The sequence below is a fragment of the Dinoponera quadriceps genome, unplaced genomic scaffold (assembly GCF_001313825.1).
Source record: "Dinoponera quadriceps isolate SergipeBrazil2010 unplaced genomic scaffold, ASM131382v1 scaffold458, whole genome shotgun sequence".
NCBI lineage: Eukaryota > Metazoa > Arthropoda > Insecta > Hymenoptera > Formicidae > Dinoponera > Dinoponera quadriceps.
In genome coordinates, this window is record NW_014554796.1 from 2037304 (window position 1) to 2056809 (window position 19506).

Genomic DNA, 19506 nt, shown 5'->3' on the forward strand with positions numbered 1-19506 from the left:
TATATATATATATATATATATACATTTTTTTTTTGCAAAGTTCAATGAAACGAGATTTGTACTCTTAATGATGTAATATTACTTAGGACACCTTCGGATGACAAAGGTCATATGAGAAAAATGTTTCTATCTGAGTTCAACAATGATTCTTTAAATGTTCAATTTTTAAACGCTGCAGAATCCTCAAAAAGGTCATTTTATGCATTTTTATAGAGGAATTGAGGGAACATTTCAGCTCATATGGCGATATCGAGAGTATCAATGTCAAGACAGATCCCAACACAGGACGATCGAGAGGATTCGCCTTCATCGTCTTCGCTAAGGCTGAATCTCTCGACAAGGTAATTTTATCATTTATTTTCTATACACACGATCATTAGTTTCGTATAGCGACATATAATAGCATTGTTTATCTTACATTATGGTTTTGTATTATGATGATATCAATTAACCAGTTCTGCTACCGAATGCATATGACGACAAATTTTTTCCTGAGAGCGTTTTTAAGGATTTTTAACAAACAGTCATTATGTCGGAACGATACCTCTGGAAATGTGATTTTTCAGATTATGGCAGCTGGCGATCACGTGATTAATAACAAGAAAGTTGATCCTAAAAAGGCAAAAGCTCGACATGGTAAAATATTTGTTGGTGGACTTACGACAGAACTCTCAGACGACGACATCAAGAATTTCTTTTCACAATTTGGAACTGTAAGTTGTTTATTATCTTTGCTTGCGTGGATACTTTTCAACGAATATACGGATATGCATATATATAAGGAACTGAGAGAAAAAAATCTTCCAGATCGTTGAAGTGGAAATGCCGTTCGACAAAACTAAGAATCAGAGGAAAGCATTCTGTTTCATCACCTTTGAATCTGAACAAGTGGTCAATGAACTGTTGAAAACTTCGAAACAGACGATAAACGGTAAAGATGTAAGTACACGGACGAAACCGTGTTATACATTATTACATGAAAATTTGACACAACTTTTAGTATACTCTTCCACTGGTTGTTCCATAAACTCTTATATGTATTCATTGTTTAATCAACGAAAATTTTACGTTAATTGATATTTATTTTTGGTTGTCGATAAGAAGGCTGATTGAGAAGAGATGAAAGAGAGACTGTAAATTTATTCCTCAGTTTAGCTTCGAACAACAGCACACATGTAAAACGTACGCAATGTTAAATAGGTTGACGTGAAGAAGGCAACACCCAAGCCCGACGGTGTAGGTGGCATGCGTGGTGGACCGGGCGGTCGTGGCGGTCGTGGCGGCAGAGGCGGCCGAGGTCGCGGATTCGGTGGTCAAGGTGGATGGGGACAGGGTGGTTATGGCGGTGGGTACGGCGGCGGATACGGTCAAGGTGGATACGGTGGCGGTTACGATGGATACGGCGGCTACGACTATTATGGTGGTGGTGGGTACGGAGGCTACGGCGGCTACGACTATAGTGGATATGGTAATTTCATCAATTATCACTAGGTATATGTGTGTGTGTGTGTGCGCGCGCAATGGCGGATTCTCGTCTGTGCGATTATACGGTCGGAAATCTTTTTATCGTCTTCAAGAAAGATGAATGTAATAATTTGAATAATTTGTTGGCATTCCAGAGTGTTTGACCGATACGATAAAGAGAAATTTTCATTCTGTCTGAAAATTTCGCGCTAATACATTACGTTAACCACAGAGAGAGAGATTATCAAGAATACTAAAGCGGAATTGTTGTACACAGGCGGCACTCTATGACGTATACCGAACATATTGAATCCCTCATTGATCCTGCTTTCGATCCCATTTCTCTGGTCACGCATGACGTTTCACGTTTCTTTCACACATCACAACGATCACTTCATCCGCGATGAAACGATTTTGCTGTAATAAAATAATTTTGTTTCGATATGCGTAGAACCTATTTCTTTCTTTTTTATTTTACACAAGTAAACGAATGATTCCTGTCGAGAGAGATATATATATATATATATATATATCGAGAATTGATTTTTATTCCTTCTTTATACCGTGTGTTACATGAAACGCAGATGGATATGGCTATGGCGGTAGTTACGATGGTGGCTACAGTGGTGGGCGCGGAGGCGCACGTGGTAAAGGTACGCATTTTAGCGTCCTTTCTTTATTATATCTTACAATTGTCGTTATTTATTTATAATATGTACACTATGCTACATTTTAGCGATCATATGTTCAAACGTGTTTGCTCGTACGCATTTTCTCTATGTTAACTACATTCATCCGTTCATTACTTCTTTGTGATACGCAAAATTTTACTTGTCCTCTCTCTCTCTCTCTCTCTCTCTCTCTCTCTCTCTCTCTCACTCTCTCGTATCCCTATCTTTCTATTCCTCACACCTTTTTTCTTTACCCATCGTATTACTTCTTCCACGTGGTTATATTGACATGTACGTGTGTAATAAAATTATTAAACGTTTAGATAGAGAACAGCCTGACACAATCGTTTATTCTTTGTAATACTATTTTTTATATTTCAACCATCGATGATTCCGGAAATGTATATAAAAAATACGTAAAGTATGAATAGTAACAGAACATATAAAAAGCCTTCAACCTTCTATCTTAGTTTGAAACCTCTACGTAGATACTTCGTACTTTGTTCTCCATTTTTAGGCTGCTAATTATTTCTCAACTTTATTATTCTCTAGATGAATGCCTGCGTATGTGTACGATCCGACATTTTTTTTCGCAGTTTATACGTTTTCTTTAATTTCTCGTGAAGATAAAACGGCACGCAGCTTAAGATATGAGCGACGGTAAAAGACGTCAGACTCACTATATGGGTATATTTTCAGGAGGTTCGGGATACGGTGGCAAGCAGAGAGGAAGTGGTCGTCAGAACCAGAGGCATCAACCCTATTAATAGAAATTCTCACTTGCGATCGTAACGCGCAATTCGCGTTGTAACCGCCGGTGAGTCATTTTCCTAACGCTTCTCCTTTCCCGCATAAATGTTGAATTATTTCGAGAAATGTATTTAAATGGCAAATATGTGACGTTTATTTATATGATCATCTCACTTTGTTATTCCCCTTAACAATCAGTGCCGTATGTGATGCATGTTCTTGAGTCGATAGTTATTCGAGTTTTATTTTCACGCGTTTAAGACGCCGATTACAACGGGATGTAGGATAATTCGTAACATTAAAAACTTCTTTTCTTTCCAGGTTTCGCGTTCTATAAGAAATTTCATATGTCGTTCGATCATCATTCCACTAGATCACGTGTCTCTTGACAAAAATTTAAACAACGCAGATAACTGCCGCAAAGTCAATCTTCAAGATTCACTTCAAAAGATACAGCAATAGATTGTCGTTTTGTGTTTAGTTGTGTGTTTTGTGTGTATCATGTATACATACACGTACACACACACACTCACATACACTCACACACATACACATACGTTTGCTCTTCGATCGGATTCATATGCAAGCGCGTACCGCTTATCACGAACACGTATATTAATAGATTATTTTAATTCCGTCTCTATATATATATATATATATATAAAATTATACATGTAACGACGAAGAAAAGTCCATCCTGGACGCATCGAGCAGTCGGCAGTCTGCTTTTCACACGTCATGCAAAACTTATCTCTTCTCGCTATTTTCGCACGACATGTGTAAGGTATCTCGTCTGTTGATTCGTCCGAGGTAGGTTTCCTTATCGAGCGTGTGTGCGTATGTATGATGTATGTATGTGCGTGCGTGCGTGTACGTGTGCGTGTGTCTCTCTCTGTTGAGACAGTACCACTTTCGAATGGTGTAAAAATGACTTAGGTTTGTAACGTGTGTGCTGCGACGAATTTTTCGCTCGATGTAAGAACAGCGCATGTACATTATATTTATATACTGACAGTTTCATTCTAAGTAATGAGGATTAAGATTGTCTCAATATGTCGCAATAAGACTTTTAAAGTACAATCCGGCATTGTATTTTCCTCTGAGTGCATACTGTTCTGATACTGTATCACAGAAAGTATTAAATTCTCAACAGATATAGAAAGTTTTACGTTGATAGAACTTTATTTAAAATAAATCAAGATTATACGTAAGAGTTAGCGATACATGGTTTCTGGTATTATTTACCTTCGGTAATCACGCTATCTTTTTTTTTTCTTTTATCGACGCTGACGATATTACCGACTGTTTGATCGTTTAGTTTGTCACATTACCGAGGAGCGACAATGACATGCTTGATCGGCGATAGTACGCGATTCTTCAAAAAGTCCAAGTGATTCTTGTCGTTGTGTTTATCCTTTGAGGGTAAGTTGTATCCGTTTCTTTACATACACTTTTCCTCTTTGGATAAGTTTTCTACAGTTTTAAATGCGCGAGGCGAGCGTCTGGTTATAATATGGAGTTTTAATATAAACTGATTGAGAAATGTCTATTGAAAAGTGCCTCTAAGGTTTTTTTCCCGGTTGACGTGATCTACTTGACGTTCGTGAAGCAAAGGAATAAAGAGGACAATTTTCGTAAATTTAGATATATAATACCTGTGAGAAAAGTTTCACGCGAGGTACTAGCAACTTTTACGGCAGTTGGAATTAAGTCTGTTAATGGTGTTAAGTCTGGTGTACAAAGCTCGCAAACGTAGACACGAGATCAACACTTTGCATTTGCTGATCGTCATCTGCGAAGCTGTGTAGACCGGGCTTAAGGAGGAATGGAAAATGTAGATAAACGTTGTTGTTGCAATCTATTTTTGAGAAAAAGCCGACAAAAGCATGTTAATTCTTTCGCCATATCAGACACCATTTTTGATAATATATTGTACACGAAAAATAGCTTCTTCTTGCTGCAACATGCGATGGATGTATTGCTCGCGAAAATTTCGGTAAAATTCACGATACCAGGCAGGATCGACGGAAAGAATTTGATCGGTCGATTTTTCGCGACAGTCAAATGTCCGCGCGATCAAATTTGCAAATAAGCAGCGACTGCTTCGTGTTTACATTTCGTTAGTTTAATCGATCGAATTGCATGGTACTGCATTCGTCTCTAGCTGGACATTCGTGCACGGGTTTTCGTGGTCCTTGGTTCTCGCCTCCCGCGAGCGTTTCACGGGTAAACTACAGGATGCAGGTCGGACGAATTTCGAATCCACCTGAGTCCAGAAACGGAAGACTTTGGCAGAATCATCGAATTTAGCTTATCCTGAGATGCATAATGTTTAATTTCGAAAATTAACGTACGACGACAATTATCAGAGAATAGATATCACATAATTTGAAACTTGTTGTCGCTAAGTGCGGACGAAAACATTTCTTCCCGTAATATACGAGTTTACACTAGGGTCAGTTTGAAATTATTATGTAAGGCACTTTCCGCGATATATAGCTTCTCCGCCTCCGTAATTCCAACTGCCATAAAAGTTGCTAGTACCTCGCATGAAACTCACAGGGAGTGTGCAGCTTTAGCTTTCGCTTTTATCGAAAGTCTTTACGCTCGACACCGGCTGTTTGTTGCCTTCGACGAACGTTGGTAGTTTACGTTTAATTTTAACAGGAATGCTTCGGATTATCGCGCTGTTGCAACTTGGGTCGCGAATAATATGATGCACACACCGATCTCACTCCGAGAGAGAGAGAGAGAGACATTGCAACGCGCGCGCTTCGTTCCATTTGTCATTATAGAGTACACGACCTACCTCATGCTGGTGGTCCTGGTCTGGCTGATGCTAGGATGCCTTACGACGGATGCTCGATAGCCTCTTCTAGGGCAGCAAATCCACCATTTACCGCAAGCGGCCGACAGGAAGTTCTTTCTAAAGTGCTTCGACATAAACCCGTACACTATCGGATTTATGCAGCTGCAACGTGTGACCGGATTAAAGGCGTTGGTCTTTATTGTGGCGTATTTATTAAATGCGACTCGTCACCGATAATCCTTCCAATGACTTGTTGGTTAGTTTGACGGCCGTACCTGTTAAAGTAGGCCATCAGTTGAAACGCAGTGTGTAGGTGTTTCTGTATCCCGATCTTGATGCGAGGAAGGTAACCGTAAGCGGTTAGCACATTGTCGATGAGGATCGGGCCCCAGCATAGTACAAATAGGAGTACAACGGCCACCAGCATCTTCACCACCTGGATATTTTTCTCGATAGTCGACACACAACAATTCGAAGGAAAGAAAATTAATCACTTTGCTCGCTACCTGTTTCATGGTCCGCGATTCCTCGTCGCCGTGACGTATCCGCCGTTCGTTTCTCGCGACGCTCTGCCGCTTCGTCGTCATCGGTATGGATTCCATGTTGTTCGGATGTAATCTAAAATATAGAACTGTGATCGAATTGCGCCCAACGAATTGCTTATTCGCGAGCGAGAGTCCGTTTCGTCTCGCAAGATTATAAGCTTCTATCCTGTTTAGAGCGTGCATGCATTTTCTCCGACGAGTGTTTCATCTTATTTCACTCTCTTTTCAGAGTGTAATCGCGGACAAATGACTTGTTCAATTATCACCGAAGCAACAATTCCTCGAGAGTTGTTTCGAAATAGTTTCGGAACGGCGAGAAGTCTGCAATCGTTGAAAATGCACTATTATTATAAATTGCATTTACTATGTCTGCCCGATCGACCTATTTCGAGCAAACTGCCTGCGAACCCATCTACCGACGATGTACGACACTCCATTACTGATCTGTCTGTATTTGAAAACCGATTATCACGCACGCGTGATGATAACGAGCAAATTATTTTTGATAACTCCCACGCACAAAATTCAGTCGCGATGAAATCTCACGATCGCGTTCCGATAATCTTGATGGGACCCTCATAAAATGTGCAAATAGAAACTCTCTCTCTCTCTCTCCTATTATTGCACTATCGATCCGAGTTTTCACCGTACTCAGAGTTCCGAAAATTCAACGAGTTGAAATTTGTATTAAATTGTCGACGCATCGGGGGATGTCCATCAAATGCTGAAAAATCCTCTCTTCCGTTCACCTGCCGCACGATTGATGTCCATCGCAATTCGTGCGATCACGGGAGAAACACACACGCTCTTCTTTCGATCGCTTCATGCCGCTTTAATCGCCATTGACGGACACAACGCTATATTATTCGTCTTAAATTGACGAAATATTTGCACGAATTTCATTTCCATAAGACTTACGCGTGTCGTGACGTCAAATGATAACGGCGTTTCATAACGCGCCAGATCTCCCAACAAATGGTCGTGTAGCAGAATGCCATAATGGCCAGCGGCAGGACGAGAACCAAAAGAAGCATGTAGACCTCGTGAATTTGCCACAGGAGTCCAGCTTCGGAATCACGAACGCACCAGTATGCGATGAATCTCAGTCCTACTTGCCTATGCATCTGAGAAGAAGTTTGGGCAAAGAATATTGTGGACTTCTTCTCGCTATGCTCGAATGTATGAGGATCGTGTTTGAGTGAGTGACGAACAAACGAACGAAATATTTCAAATGACGAATCGTCTCGAGTTGTGCGATAATTGATAAACAACGTCTCTAAATACATACCTGTGTAAATACTATTGGAATTCCCAATAGAAACGCCGCGATCCAAGTTATAATCACGATTTTGCGAGCTTGGCTTATCGTGCACGTATATTGCGCTCTCATTGGGTGTACTATCGCATAATACCTGAAACATTCCCGATTTCGAGAGACAAAACTTACTTTGAACTCTACAGTGTTTGATCATAAATATGTACAATTGACAATGAAATTGGAAACGTTATCGAATTCTGTCGATCCTTTCGGGAATAGGATGTCACGAACATTGTTGTCCCGAGGAGGTCGTGCAACGAAAAACTGATCTTCATTCAATTCTTCTTAAAGAGTATTCAAGTGGAAATTAGAGAAAGGTAAGCGAGAGGAAGGGGGGATTCGATGTGCTTTATAACGTTTAACAGCCGAGAAGAAATAAATCTTTCGCGAACCCTTCTCTCCCCTTCTCCCTTGGTTTTTCGTTTCGCTGAACAAAGCATGCACTCGGTGTTATGAGTTCGAGATAATCGATTATCTATTTATGCCAACTGCTATACGATGCTTTTTACTCAGGGTGGTGCTTGCGTCGTTCTTCGCGATTCCTCTCATTGATTATCGCCTATTTGTTGTTCGCAATTTACATAACAGATTACAATAACACTTCGCTTTGCCAACTTGCATAATCGATCGATGATTTTCGCGCGCGGTAAGAGCAGTAATCTTACCTTTCGATCGACATTGCGGTAAGAGTGACGACCGAGCAGATAGCCGACACGCTCTGCATGTAATGCACCGCTTTGCATAGGAAAACACCCATAGTCCACGTGTAAGAGAACAATTTCGCTACCTGTAACAAGTCAATTATGGTGCATGAATGTACGTAACGAAGAACATGTGGTCCCCATCCACATGTTATAAATGTCCTTGGTACGAACGACGCGTGTCATAACTTATGTCGCGTGACGACTGGAAAATTGGAATGCTATCGAATTTTCTGCGCGAAAATAATAGATAGTTTAACTTCATTAAATCCGCTTTTCTCTCGATTTTATTCATTTAATAACAATATTATTTCAAATTCAACAGTACACAACAGTAGAACGGTAGTACTGCAAAAGAAAGAGAAGGAAGAATATATCGATGAAAAAGTGTCTGTCTCGTTAGCTGCGAAAATGACTTCTTCTTGGCAGAAGCACGGATCAATTTATACGCACGGCTGTATGACACAATTTGTTTTTACGGTGAGCGAATTAAGGCGTGTAGGAGTGCTTTCGCCGTGTATCTTATCGCGATGCTGGATAATGCAGCACGCCTGACCCAGATTATTGTTGATTCATTCGCGACGTATTTTGATTTATGCATGAAAATGGACGTACGAGTTATATAATATTCGCGAACAGCGTTCGTCCTCGTTGCGCCACCGGTATGAAATTCGAGACATTTCAAACACAATCGAATGAAAAAAGATATTATTCGAAAAAAATAAGACTTCCGAAACAATCATATTTTTTGAGAGAAGAATATACTTTCTGTATCTAGTCTGTACGATCTTTTCAATATCGAATAATTTTCTTTACTCTCGCGCAATTATGCGAGAGATTTAATTTTTCGATCAAGTTCTTTTCTTTTTTTTCCAATCGCTATTTCTCGATAGCGAAACAAATACTTCCCTTTCATCTTGCCTTTTATTACTTTACTTGCTTGTTTGAAAGGAAACTTCCGGGGCACTGTGTGTATAACCGATGCTCGGAGCGTTAATAAAAAGCATTAATCATGTAAGTGATTTATGACTCCAATAAATGACAAAACAGCTCGCTTCGTAAAGTTGATAGTAAACCCGATCGACTTTATCCTTGCGATCACGCGTCGAACATTTATTATTTACCACGCACCGCGAGCGTTTTACGAGCTCGTAAAGCCGCGGTTTTGAGCGAATAAAATGATCAAATTGCCTCAACCGACCTGTCGTGGTCCTAACGCGCCAGAGAGGAGTGTTCGCCCACCATGTCTTATTAAGTTTTAAGGGATGTAACGCTCGTACAGTCTCTACTGTTGCCCGCGGCTGGAATCGTGAGCGAAGGTAGGATATACTGCGGTAATTTGCACAGTTAAAAACTACGATACTTCTCACCCCGAAGAAACGCACAGCGGAAAATGTTGCTTGGTTAATGAAATCTGGAAAATGCGCAAAAATCATAATTTCAATCAACCGAATTGCAACGACAGGACTATAATTTATTGTCGCGCGCTGCATCATTCGTACAATGCACTCTCGACTCGTTACTTGACTCGTCGTCATACACGTGAGATGAGCCGCCTCATACTCTTTTTTGCGTTCTCGCGACACAATATAGCGGACATTACACTGAGCTACACTGTACTTTCTGATTCTTTTCGCTTTCGATTGTAACGATAACTGTGCGTCAAAGTTTCGTTAAATCAAACTCACTCGCCGTGTTTCGCCAAGTAAGGCACTCTCGCTAGTTTTCAGCTTATGTGATCATCCCCTTTACTATCGTCCGGGGAAATATATCTCCCATGTATGTTTTTTATGTAAATACGTGATGGATAGTATTTTCCTTGATTCATCAGGCAACTGCAGGAGCTGCCATTGATAAAATATGTAGTAGTGCTGTAGTACGATCAGACATAAAATGTTTTTCTTATAATAGATAATCCCGAGTTTTTAGTTTTTAGTTTCAAAGTTAATTCTCAACAGCGAGTTTTTCATTTTTATTTCGACGACGAAAAAATGTCAGATAACAAACACGCACACATATTAGACGATTAGAATAGATCGTTGCGACAAAAAGCGCTCGACACACTCATTGCGCGTATATATCTTAAGAAAAGGTGTTATCGTCGTACAGACGTGCAACAGGTGCCCGTATTCATTCACTAGTAAGAACGTACGAAGCAAAATCTCGAATGGTTGTCGTTCATTTACACGCTAGCAAAGGGCACTGCACATAAATTGTCGTTACGAGATATACGTCATGGGATCGACTATTGCGGCGCAACGTGATACCTGTCACACACGCGGGATACGTGTGCCAAGTTAGAAGTCGATGCGTTTCGCAATTCTGCGCGTATGTTTATTTTGCATCGTAAACAAGTAGTTTTGGAGTCCGAAATAGCTACCAGATGGATCAAGCGAATAATTTCCGAACGGATCTATAAGTTACCTTCATCCGTAAAGCAAAGAACCGTAATAGTTTAGGAATAATTTCCATTACGTTTGTAATTATTTTTTCTAGAAAATCTATCACACAAATTAATCACCGATAATCACAGACAGATACGTGCGAGAGAGAAAGAGAGAGAGAGAGAGAGAGAGAGAGAGAGAGAGAGAGATAAAGTCTCTCGATACTCTTCGAACTGTTTTTCAGCAAAAGAAATTCAACTAACTTTGCAACTTTCATCGAAAATCATTCATGAATTACAAGCGGATTATTTAATTGAAAACATGGAGTGAGAATCGCCTCGACAGGATCCGTTTCTAATTGAACGATTGCCGTGTTAGTTTCGGCTTTGTATCGCGCATAGTAAAGACTGTCGTTGAAGGAGCGATTTGTCAGAATTATTTCTGGGTTGCGGCTATTCTGTTGCTTCCGCTATTATAGCGGGATGCAACACGGGATGCCTTCTATTTGAATGAAATCGTAAAATCAATTTGAAAAGATTGAAACGATATGTGCGCGCAATGCCGGCACGCGCTTTTTATAACTCGTATAATCGAAATTAATTTTGAATTCAATTCTAGTATCATATTTTCTCTGCATAACACGAATATTTCATATTCAAGCTCGATATATTGCCTCTAATAAAACATCCGATCGATTTATCGTTACTAACGTGGCGACAGAAATAGCGCCGATTTTATCGGCGCGAGCGCACACAGATATTGGCACACGTATCGAGATATTTGTTGCATTTCTTGGACCTTGTCTGCAAAATAAAGAAAAAAATGTATATGCGCGCGTGTACATCGTCGACTGTTACGAAACAGTAATCGAAATTGACAGACCGATATCCTCGGTAATATGACATATGTTAATTATGTTACGAACAGTCGGTATCGATATTTCAATCAGTTGGTCAAAGATATTGCCGAAGCGTGTACCATAGTCTGCGGATGTTAAATAAACCCAACGAAACGTTGTAATCTCATGTTCTATCCAACGCACTTGATATCGATTTTCCAAGGTATCTGATTTTCGTGCTCCGCTCGAATGTACAGGTGCGACATGGCGAACCGGAGTTGCTAATTCTATTAAAATCCGATCAAATTTGCTAATCGTAAAATCAATTCGGGGATTCACGGTCGACAAGACGTTATGTAATGTTTTCTTCCTTTACTCGCGCAGAAAAGAAATACGTGTGATTTTTCACGCGTGATTCAACGTGCATATGTAGAACGTATAGCGTAGTTAAAGAAATAATAATCCGTTTCGAAAATGAATTGCAGTAATCGGTATAGGCGGCGTCTCACTAAACTTTCAACAATCAAGTGATTAAAACAAGCGATTTTCGTTAATAATTTCAAATCGATTAGCAAGGCAAACACAATAAGGAATATGCAACAAAGTTTTGGGATATCCGCAAAATAATTTCTGGTTGATGGAAAGTTTGAATGGAAAGATTGTACAAAGAAGTGATCTTGTGCGCAATAATGAAAGACGTAACTCGTGAAACACCGAGCGTATGCTCTGTCAAAGGTATCGAGGTTAAATATGAGCAATCATCCAATCAAACGAAATGCGTTAAGAATCGTGTTCCGTTAGTGTTCCGATTAAGTACTCGACATCATCAATCGTCGCGGAGAATTCAAATAGACTGGATGTTGGTGTAAACAATAATAGCTCTAATTAAAAAATGGTAACTTCTTACGAGATGATAATCATAAATTTGAATGAATCGCCGTATTGCATGTGTACGAGAGGAAGGCTCAACATTTATCATTTTTACAAATTGACTTTTGGTGAGAGAAGTCGCTGCTATAAAATACAAAGATTGAACATGTAACGCGAGGGTTGCAAAGAGAATGAGTTTCGTATTTCTAACGCTACTGGAGATGAATGAGTGAAAGAGAGAGAGAGAGAGAGAGAGAGAGAGAGCGAATCATTTCATCCAATGTTAATTAACTCGGGTTGTCAGTGCAGCTCAGGTTAAAGGTTAAAATTGTGAACGAAGCAACGCGTTTCCTAGTTTCGTAATAAGCCTTCGAACGACTGTGCCATTTGTTTTCGTTTTTCGTTGATTGCGGAGACGATTGCCGTAGACGTTTGTTTGCGTCTCATCAGAAATTCGTTTGCGACTCGTTCACAAATGACAAATGGTTAACGTTCAAACGATAAAGTCTGACAAATTTGTCTTTCTGCACTTTCAGGGACACAACAGGGCTTCCTTATTGTTACGAGCTCTCTCTCTCTCTCTCTCTCTTTCTCTTTCTTTTTCGTGAGTTATTCGTTCTCAGTCATTAGTTACACGTGAAAAAAAGTTATACAATAAAATCAATCTTCCTTGTTGCACCTTGTCTCACATGTACGCATAGATTACATTGTCGGAAACGGTTACGAAACTGCATAGCTTATTAATTGAAATTTGATCATTGAACCTATGATAAGTGAGATAGGCGCGCATCAAAGACAGAAAGCTTATAAAGAGTAAATTTGAAAATGTCGAGAGCAAGGAGGAAGATAAAAACAAATAGTGGCAATGCGTTGAAAGCATGGCGTACGCGTCAACCAAGCTGCTGCTCAAGTGGCCACTGTAATTTTAGAAGCTGGCGCTATTCGATTTTATTTTCATTTGGACGATGCTTATTCGTAGCGACAAAATGTCGTTAGCCGAGAAGATTCCGTAAATATACGCGATTGTAATTGATGTCTCAGATACGCGCGCGTATCGATAATGCGTCTAATTATTAGTGCTATGTTTATCTATGTTATTTTATCATATCCTGTTTTAAAACTAAATAAATCAGACGGACCAAACGGTTCAGTCCAATATAATATGCTTTCGTCGTGTATCTAACGCAAGGCACCGCGAACAATTTGTTATTGCTGACGCGCAGGAAGATGTAATAACCCCTGGTCTGTTTAATTAATTTTATCGAAATGTGTAATTACCAAGGCCCGGGTGAACACCCGAATAACCGGGAAGATCGCTGCCGAGAGAAAGAAAAAAATCGGTCGGAAGAGCTTCCAAAAAATAGCGAATAATTTCTAAGAAGGCGGGAGCACTTGGCTGCATGTGGAGCTCATTTTTTTAGTGGTTGTTGTCGCGTGTTCAATACTTTCGAATAGAGTTAGCAAATGAGATAGGGAGGCTTGAGAATTAATTAGGATTTCTCCGTCGCGTAGGTATTATCGTTCTTCCGATTCGCCAGTAACGTGAATTTCAAAGCTCTCGATCAAACTCCTTGTGTGAAAATCGGATCTCATCAGTTGTGTGAACGCTGCCGAGGCGACTACTTTACCGAGTAAACGCCATTTCTTGTATTATTAATTTCGCACATTATTCTATCGATTCGCTACAAACGATGTAAATAATCGTATAGTTTTCCGTGAGAACAGAGAACATTGGATTTTCATCCACCAATTCAGTGGGTGCAGAAATTCCGACTATTCGTTCTCGCAGCAGGAAGACGGCGATTCTTTGTACGGTCGATCGGCCGATCGCAATGCAGAAGAATAAAGTCGAGACGAAAAAGACACGTATGCTGAATAATTGATAGTTATATGCCTAGTGGCGTCGAGTTTGCAAAACGAGTGTAGAGGGCAAATCATAGACAATTGGTTATTACAGATGTAGCATTCTTTACCTTCACGGGTATACAGAATATAATTAGCAGGAGATCGGCCGTGGCCAGGCCCCCCAAGAAGATATTCGTCGGTGTCGCCGGTAGCGGTCTGAGCCGTGGGCAAATAGTCGAGGTGATCATAACGACATTCCCTGAAAGAAATTACGATTCTCTCGCAAGATTGCTGAGCATCCGAGCTACCAAATTATACGGAGGCTTTCTCTTCAGGCTATCTGAGAAACGCGACAAGCTTAGAAGTGCTTGTGATAAGGAGTAGCTCATCGCTCCTATTCCAACTTACCGATTAATCCGAGGACAAAAGTTAAGCCGTAAACGACGAGCACGGGTGCCAGTTCCGCCCAATTGAATATACTGAAGGATTCGTTGATATCGTAATCATAATCATACGTTGCGTTGCTATCGTTGGACATAACGTTCTCTTCGATGGTCGACATTTCGTTATCGCGTTTTACGCACGATACCACCGTGTGTTCGTTCTGATACGAAGGAAATTCCCTCCCCTCTTTCTTGTATCGCTCATTTTACTGGAAAGAAATAAAGCTTTGCAGAAATATATATTTATTTATCTTTGTCGAATTAAATGTGTCAGATGTATTAAACGTGTCCAATTTGTCCAATATCTCCTTTACAGCCGAGTTATTCGATCGTGCGCCCAGCCACGAGATAATATATTTAATAGAAACGCTTGTTACTCTCAAATGACGTACGTTTGCTGTGTAATTGACAAATATCAGCATTTATTAATTCATCTGTATAAATCCTGCATCTAGTACTCTCTGGTGTGTAAAACGCATCATAAGAATCTGAATGAAAAGACTGTTAAAATAACAGTCGATCGGGTAAAGGAATTTGAGGCGGAAGAATACTTTCAAATTATTATGACAATATAGTGTCGCCATTTTTTAATTTACCGCTCTACACCTTTTCGGGAGACAGCTGGTATATCCAAGGAGAAGCGGGAATTCCATTTTCGGCGAAGAAAATCAAATTGTCAAATGCACGGGTCGCAAATGCAGTCGTCTTCATGATGCATTTCTAAAGCAAAGTATACGGAAGAAGGGAATAGAAGAAAAACTATTATTAGACATTATAACGTGAACGTAGAATCTTGGTGAGTTATCTCGCAGTCGTGTTACGTTTAACAACTGATGATACGAAGAGAATGAAGGAAGAAATGAACGTATGATCACCTTGTTCTTTGCACAACAGTTTATACAATATAATTCGCTATAATTGCAACAATAATTTCATCAGTTTTCAGTCATAAGATCTGTACTTTGTACTCGAAATAAAAAAAAAAAACCTAATAAATCGTTTAATTTTTCTTCTTTGAAAATGCTCAACTTTGATGTGAAGTGTGTGCGCGCGCGAAGAAGATAGAGAATTTTCGTACTTATGCTATATTTTCAACAAGATCAACGTTACATACGTATTAGATACGATATTTCTGGAGAAAGCATCGATTCTAACTTTCGCTTTTAACATTTCAATGTCCCAACAATTTGCATTCCAGGTATTTCGCTCTACGTAGAGTCACGATGCAATTTATTTTCAATATTGTAAACGAATATTGAAGAACTCAGTTGCCATCCTTTCCTTTAATACTGTCTTGACTTTCCGCTGGTTTTTTCAAAATTGTCAGCATAGTTTGTATACATGCGCGCGACGCAACAGGACGGTCCAATCAATTCAGTGCGAAAAGTAATTCGGCTTCATTGTCTTGCCTTCCGTAGTTTCATCAGCCGGGACACTAGTCGCTATTTCGGCTACTTTGATTTTTGTCAACTACCGATACCGCTCTGTTCGCCAGCTGGCAACGGGCCCGGCGTTACCCTTTTCCGCCACGTGCAATGGCGTAATCTAAGCGAAAGGCGGAAGAAGGCATTTATTTTCGTGCAAATGCGTGCTGAAAAAACGCCTCATATTTTTACATAAATGTTTCGCTCGGAAGGAAAAAAAAGGATCGTTGTCACATTGCGACGGATTTCGCGAGAACGCGCTAAAATGTAAACAGTTGAATAGTATACCTTGACTTCCACAACTAAGCTGTATCAATGCGACAGCGCACTCGATATCGTTATAACGCGTTGTGTCGCCGTATGCGGAAAAAGAATCACGTCTAATTGATAGTTTTACACTAATTGCCATTCAAGTAGTCGACTGAGGCGTCCCATATTTGTGTATATTTTATTGCGTGCGTATTTTTAAGAGAGGAAAAGGAGCATAATAACGCTAGCTATAGAGCTCACTTCTGCATTTCGTAGGAACTAGATAATAGGGTCGCACGCACGACGTCGCGACACGACTCATCTAAGCGTCGACTGCAAACTGGAGTCGAGACGCGCCGCGACCAACCAACGAACTGCCCGCCGAACACGGACGAACATGACCGACGGAGTGCGTCGCGCGAATCGACTCATTTCCATTTATCAATTGTGATCGTGTTTATGATTTCTTGGAACAAGTTTTTTGTGTTGAGAGTGTAGCGACAATCGATGTGCTAAAAAAAAAAAAAAAAGAGATGCCGTACGAATTTACAGAGTCACAACATTGCTGCTTCTTGAGTAAACAATTGTTTTGCGATTCAACAATCGATTCCACCGTTCTGATAAAAATGGACATCTCGTTTGGTCAGACGAGTGCATCTTCATATTTTTTTCAAAACTAATAGTTGATTCGATTTTTCACTTCTTTCCATGATAATTCTATAATAATTCTATATTATTTGACATATAATCGAGCCATCCGGTTAACTAATTCAACCAAGAGGCTGTTCGTGTAGTACTCGGGACAAACTGTGTTAACCATGCTGACACGATCAACACCTGAACTCGCATGACCTATAACTACGACATATAATGTAATTTTCTGTGTTTCGGTATGTTTGTATGCAGGGACATATATTGTAACTCCAACCATTCACCGAACAAAGTGATGCATTGAATTTCACTAGCGTATGGAATATTTTCACTTTTTTACATTATACTTTCCCTCATTTCGTATATTATGAAACTCTGATGATAGATGAAATTTTACAAATATCGTCAATTTAAAGAAGCAAAGGAATATTTGAAAAGAAATGTATTTTATTCAATATAAAGTAGTGTGAAAATCTTCACTTCAAAAAAGCGTCATTGTTTTCCGCGACATCGATTGGTTGTTTCTCACCTTGACATCCGACGGTTGTAATTTATCGCATTATATAAATATTTTAATGGTTGGAGTGTAAGGGGGGAATATTGAATACTATAAAATAATAAAATGTGCAATGTTAATATTAAAATAGAGAATGTTATATAGAAAATGAATATAAATAACGATGATCTTCGGTGCGTCTAGTTGATTAAAAATCCTATGAGAGAACTACCGAGTGCACATAAAAAATTGTAACAGATGTGAGAGGCTAAAAACGGGAGATGCGTCAATCGAAATACGAATGAGACACGTAACGTGTAACTTTTAAGACGATGATCTTGAACAGTAACCTCCTATCTTCTATATTCTAAAATTAATGCCTAGCAAGAAAAAAATTGATTTCGATACAAGTGTGCGATTAGTTTAGCATCGATTATCCGATTTTTATTCTTGATAAAAACTTCTAGTAAGCATATATCTCAAGATACATCCTGAAAAATAGTATTATCATACATTCACTTTTGCGTTAAAATATTATTAAATATCGCGTGCTGAATTTTGCAAGAATTTCATTTTCCACACATCATTTTTCAAAATTTCATTTCTTAAAATTTCAATATCGATAATGTCGCAACACGCAATTGACAATGTCTGGTAGATAATTACCATACCGATGTATCATCTGCCTGCCAATTTACCATCTGGCGCACCATCTCGTTTCAACTACTATACTGTTGATAGAGTGAAATAGATGATAAAATAGAAGACTTCAGTAGATAAAGCAGATTATCAAACTGGTTCGATATTTCGTTCCTAAGAGCGACCAAATTTTTTACGAATCATTCATCTATATATTTATTTTTATCTCAAATACGCGATATCAGCGCGAAAAAAAGAAAAGAAAGATTACCCATCGTAGAATTTAAATAGGAGGGGAGCACACACGCAGCATGTATATAAATATTATATAAATATATACATTTATATAACGATTATATTTGTCATAATACAGTAGACAATTTAGCAATTAGAGAGATTAAAATAATTAAACGATATTCTTTCCGAAGTAAAATATTGCAAATAATGAAGTATATAATTTCTACGGTGAAAATAATATGGCTTGAATTCATGTTCGTGAAGAAAAATTTTATTTAATTTTTTTTTCTCTCTTGCCCATCGGACATAATTGTCACGATCTATGAGCTGGAAAGAGGCACAAAATTCGTTTTTCTCTTTTTCTTTATTCCCTTTCCTGCCTCGTAATTTTTAGAGATTAATCTTGTTAAGCATTTCCGGACAGCACGCACTTACTCTCGAATAGACGAGCAGTGTTTTCAGTGTAAAGGGTGATCCCGTATCACCGTGACAGTAATCCGATACGGATAGTCGTGTGTGGGACATAAAATACGTGATCCAAGGGCGGAGGAGCAAACGTGAAATTTGACAGTTTTGGAATATTCGCGTGTGTACATAAAAAATGCTGCTAGCTTACATATATACTGTCTTTTGTATAAATAAAAATCATTTTTATCGGCCGCCCACCGATCACCTTACAATTGTCAAAGCGTGTGTCCTAATTGCAGCGATTACGGCAATGAATTAAAAATTGTAAGTTATTCGTTCAAAAGTGGTATTCGTAGGGGCGAGACGAGATGATGCGAGATAGCTTGTGTTCACACGCTCGTTGTAAAACCTGATTGTTTTATGAAACAATTGTGCAGAGATGTTTTATTCGTCATAACGAAGAAATATTCATACGTGGTTACGCCACGAGGAATCTCCGTCTAGGCCCGGTACCGAAGCTCGGTCAGTATCGCGGCCACCCTCGTGCCGTACAGTTTGCGAGGGAGGAGACCGGTTGTTCCTGGCATCCCCTCTGTGGATATACACATATATACCATACGTATATGTATCCCCTTCCTCTTCCATCCCTCTCCCGACTTAATGCCAGTGCGATCGCGAGCGCGACCGTGAGCGCGCGCTTTCGAACGACGCGTCGTGTACGCCGCAAGGAACGATCAGTTCTTTCTCCACGTTCTCCATGCAAG

General features: G+C 39.6%; 2 protein-coding genes across 12 annotated transcripts in view; one reads left to right on the top strand and one right to left on the bottom strand.

Moving 5' to 3' along the window:
• LOC106741905 (RNA-binding protein squid-like) overlaps window positions 1-3965 on the top strand; it is an 8945-nt gene extending 4980 nt beyond the window's left edge. For 2 of the 3 annotated variants that reach the window (XM_014614330.1, XM_014614331.1), the window contains 7 exons: window positions 214-341; window positions 567-713; window positions 808-939; window positions 1201-1468; window positions 2049-2117; window positions 2835-2952; window positions 3207-3965. In XM_014614330.1, the coding sequence (XP_014469816.1) occupies window positions 214-341; window positions 567-713; window positions 808-939; window positions 1201-1468; window positions 2049-2117; window positions 2835-2902 (812 nt within the window). In that variant the 3' untranslated portion in view covers window positions 2903-2952; window positions 3207-3965. The remainder of the gene's footprint in view (window positions 1-213; window positions 342-566; window positions 714-807; window positions 940-1200; window positions 1469-2048; window positions 2118-2834; window positions 2953-3206) is intronic. The other variant, XM_014614332.1, reaches the window with a different exon arrangement.
• The window catches only part of LOC106741903 (pyroglutamylated RFamide peptide receptor-like), a 26018-nt gene extending 9375 nt beyond the window's left edge, over window positions 1-16643 (bottom strand). Inside the window, exons 1-11 of one of the 9 annotated variants that reach the window (XM_014614323.1) lie at window positions 16351-16639; window positions 15753-16183; window positions 15235-15358; window positions 14604-14847; window positions 14324-14454; window positions 8223-8344; window positions 7528-7651; window positions 7158-7363; window positions 6201-6312; window positions 5970-6130; window positions 5695-5856 (exon numbers count right to left, since the gene is read on the bottom strand). In XM_014614323.1, the coding sequence (XP_014469809.1) occupies window positions 5695-5856; window positions 5970-6130; window positions 6201-6312; window positions 7158-7363; window positions 7528-7651; window positions 8223-8344; window positions 14324-14454; window positions 14604-14757 (1172 nt within the window). In that variant the 5' untranslated portion in view covers window positions 14758-14847; window positions 15235-15358; window positions 15753-16183; window positions 16351-16639. The other 8 variants (XM_014614325.1, XM_014614326.1, XM_014614328.1 and 5 more) reach the window with 8 other exon arrangements.
• Between the last annotated feature and the right edge of the window lie 2863 nt (window positions 16644-19506).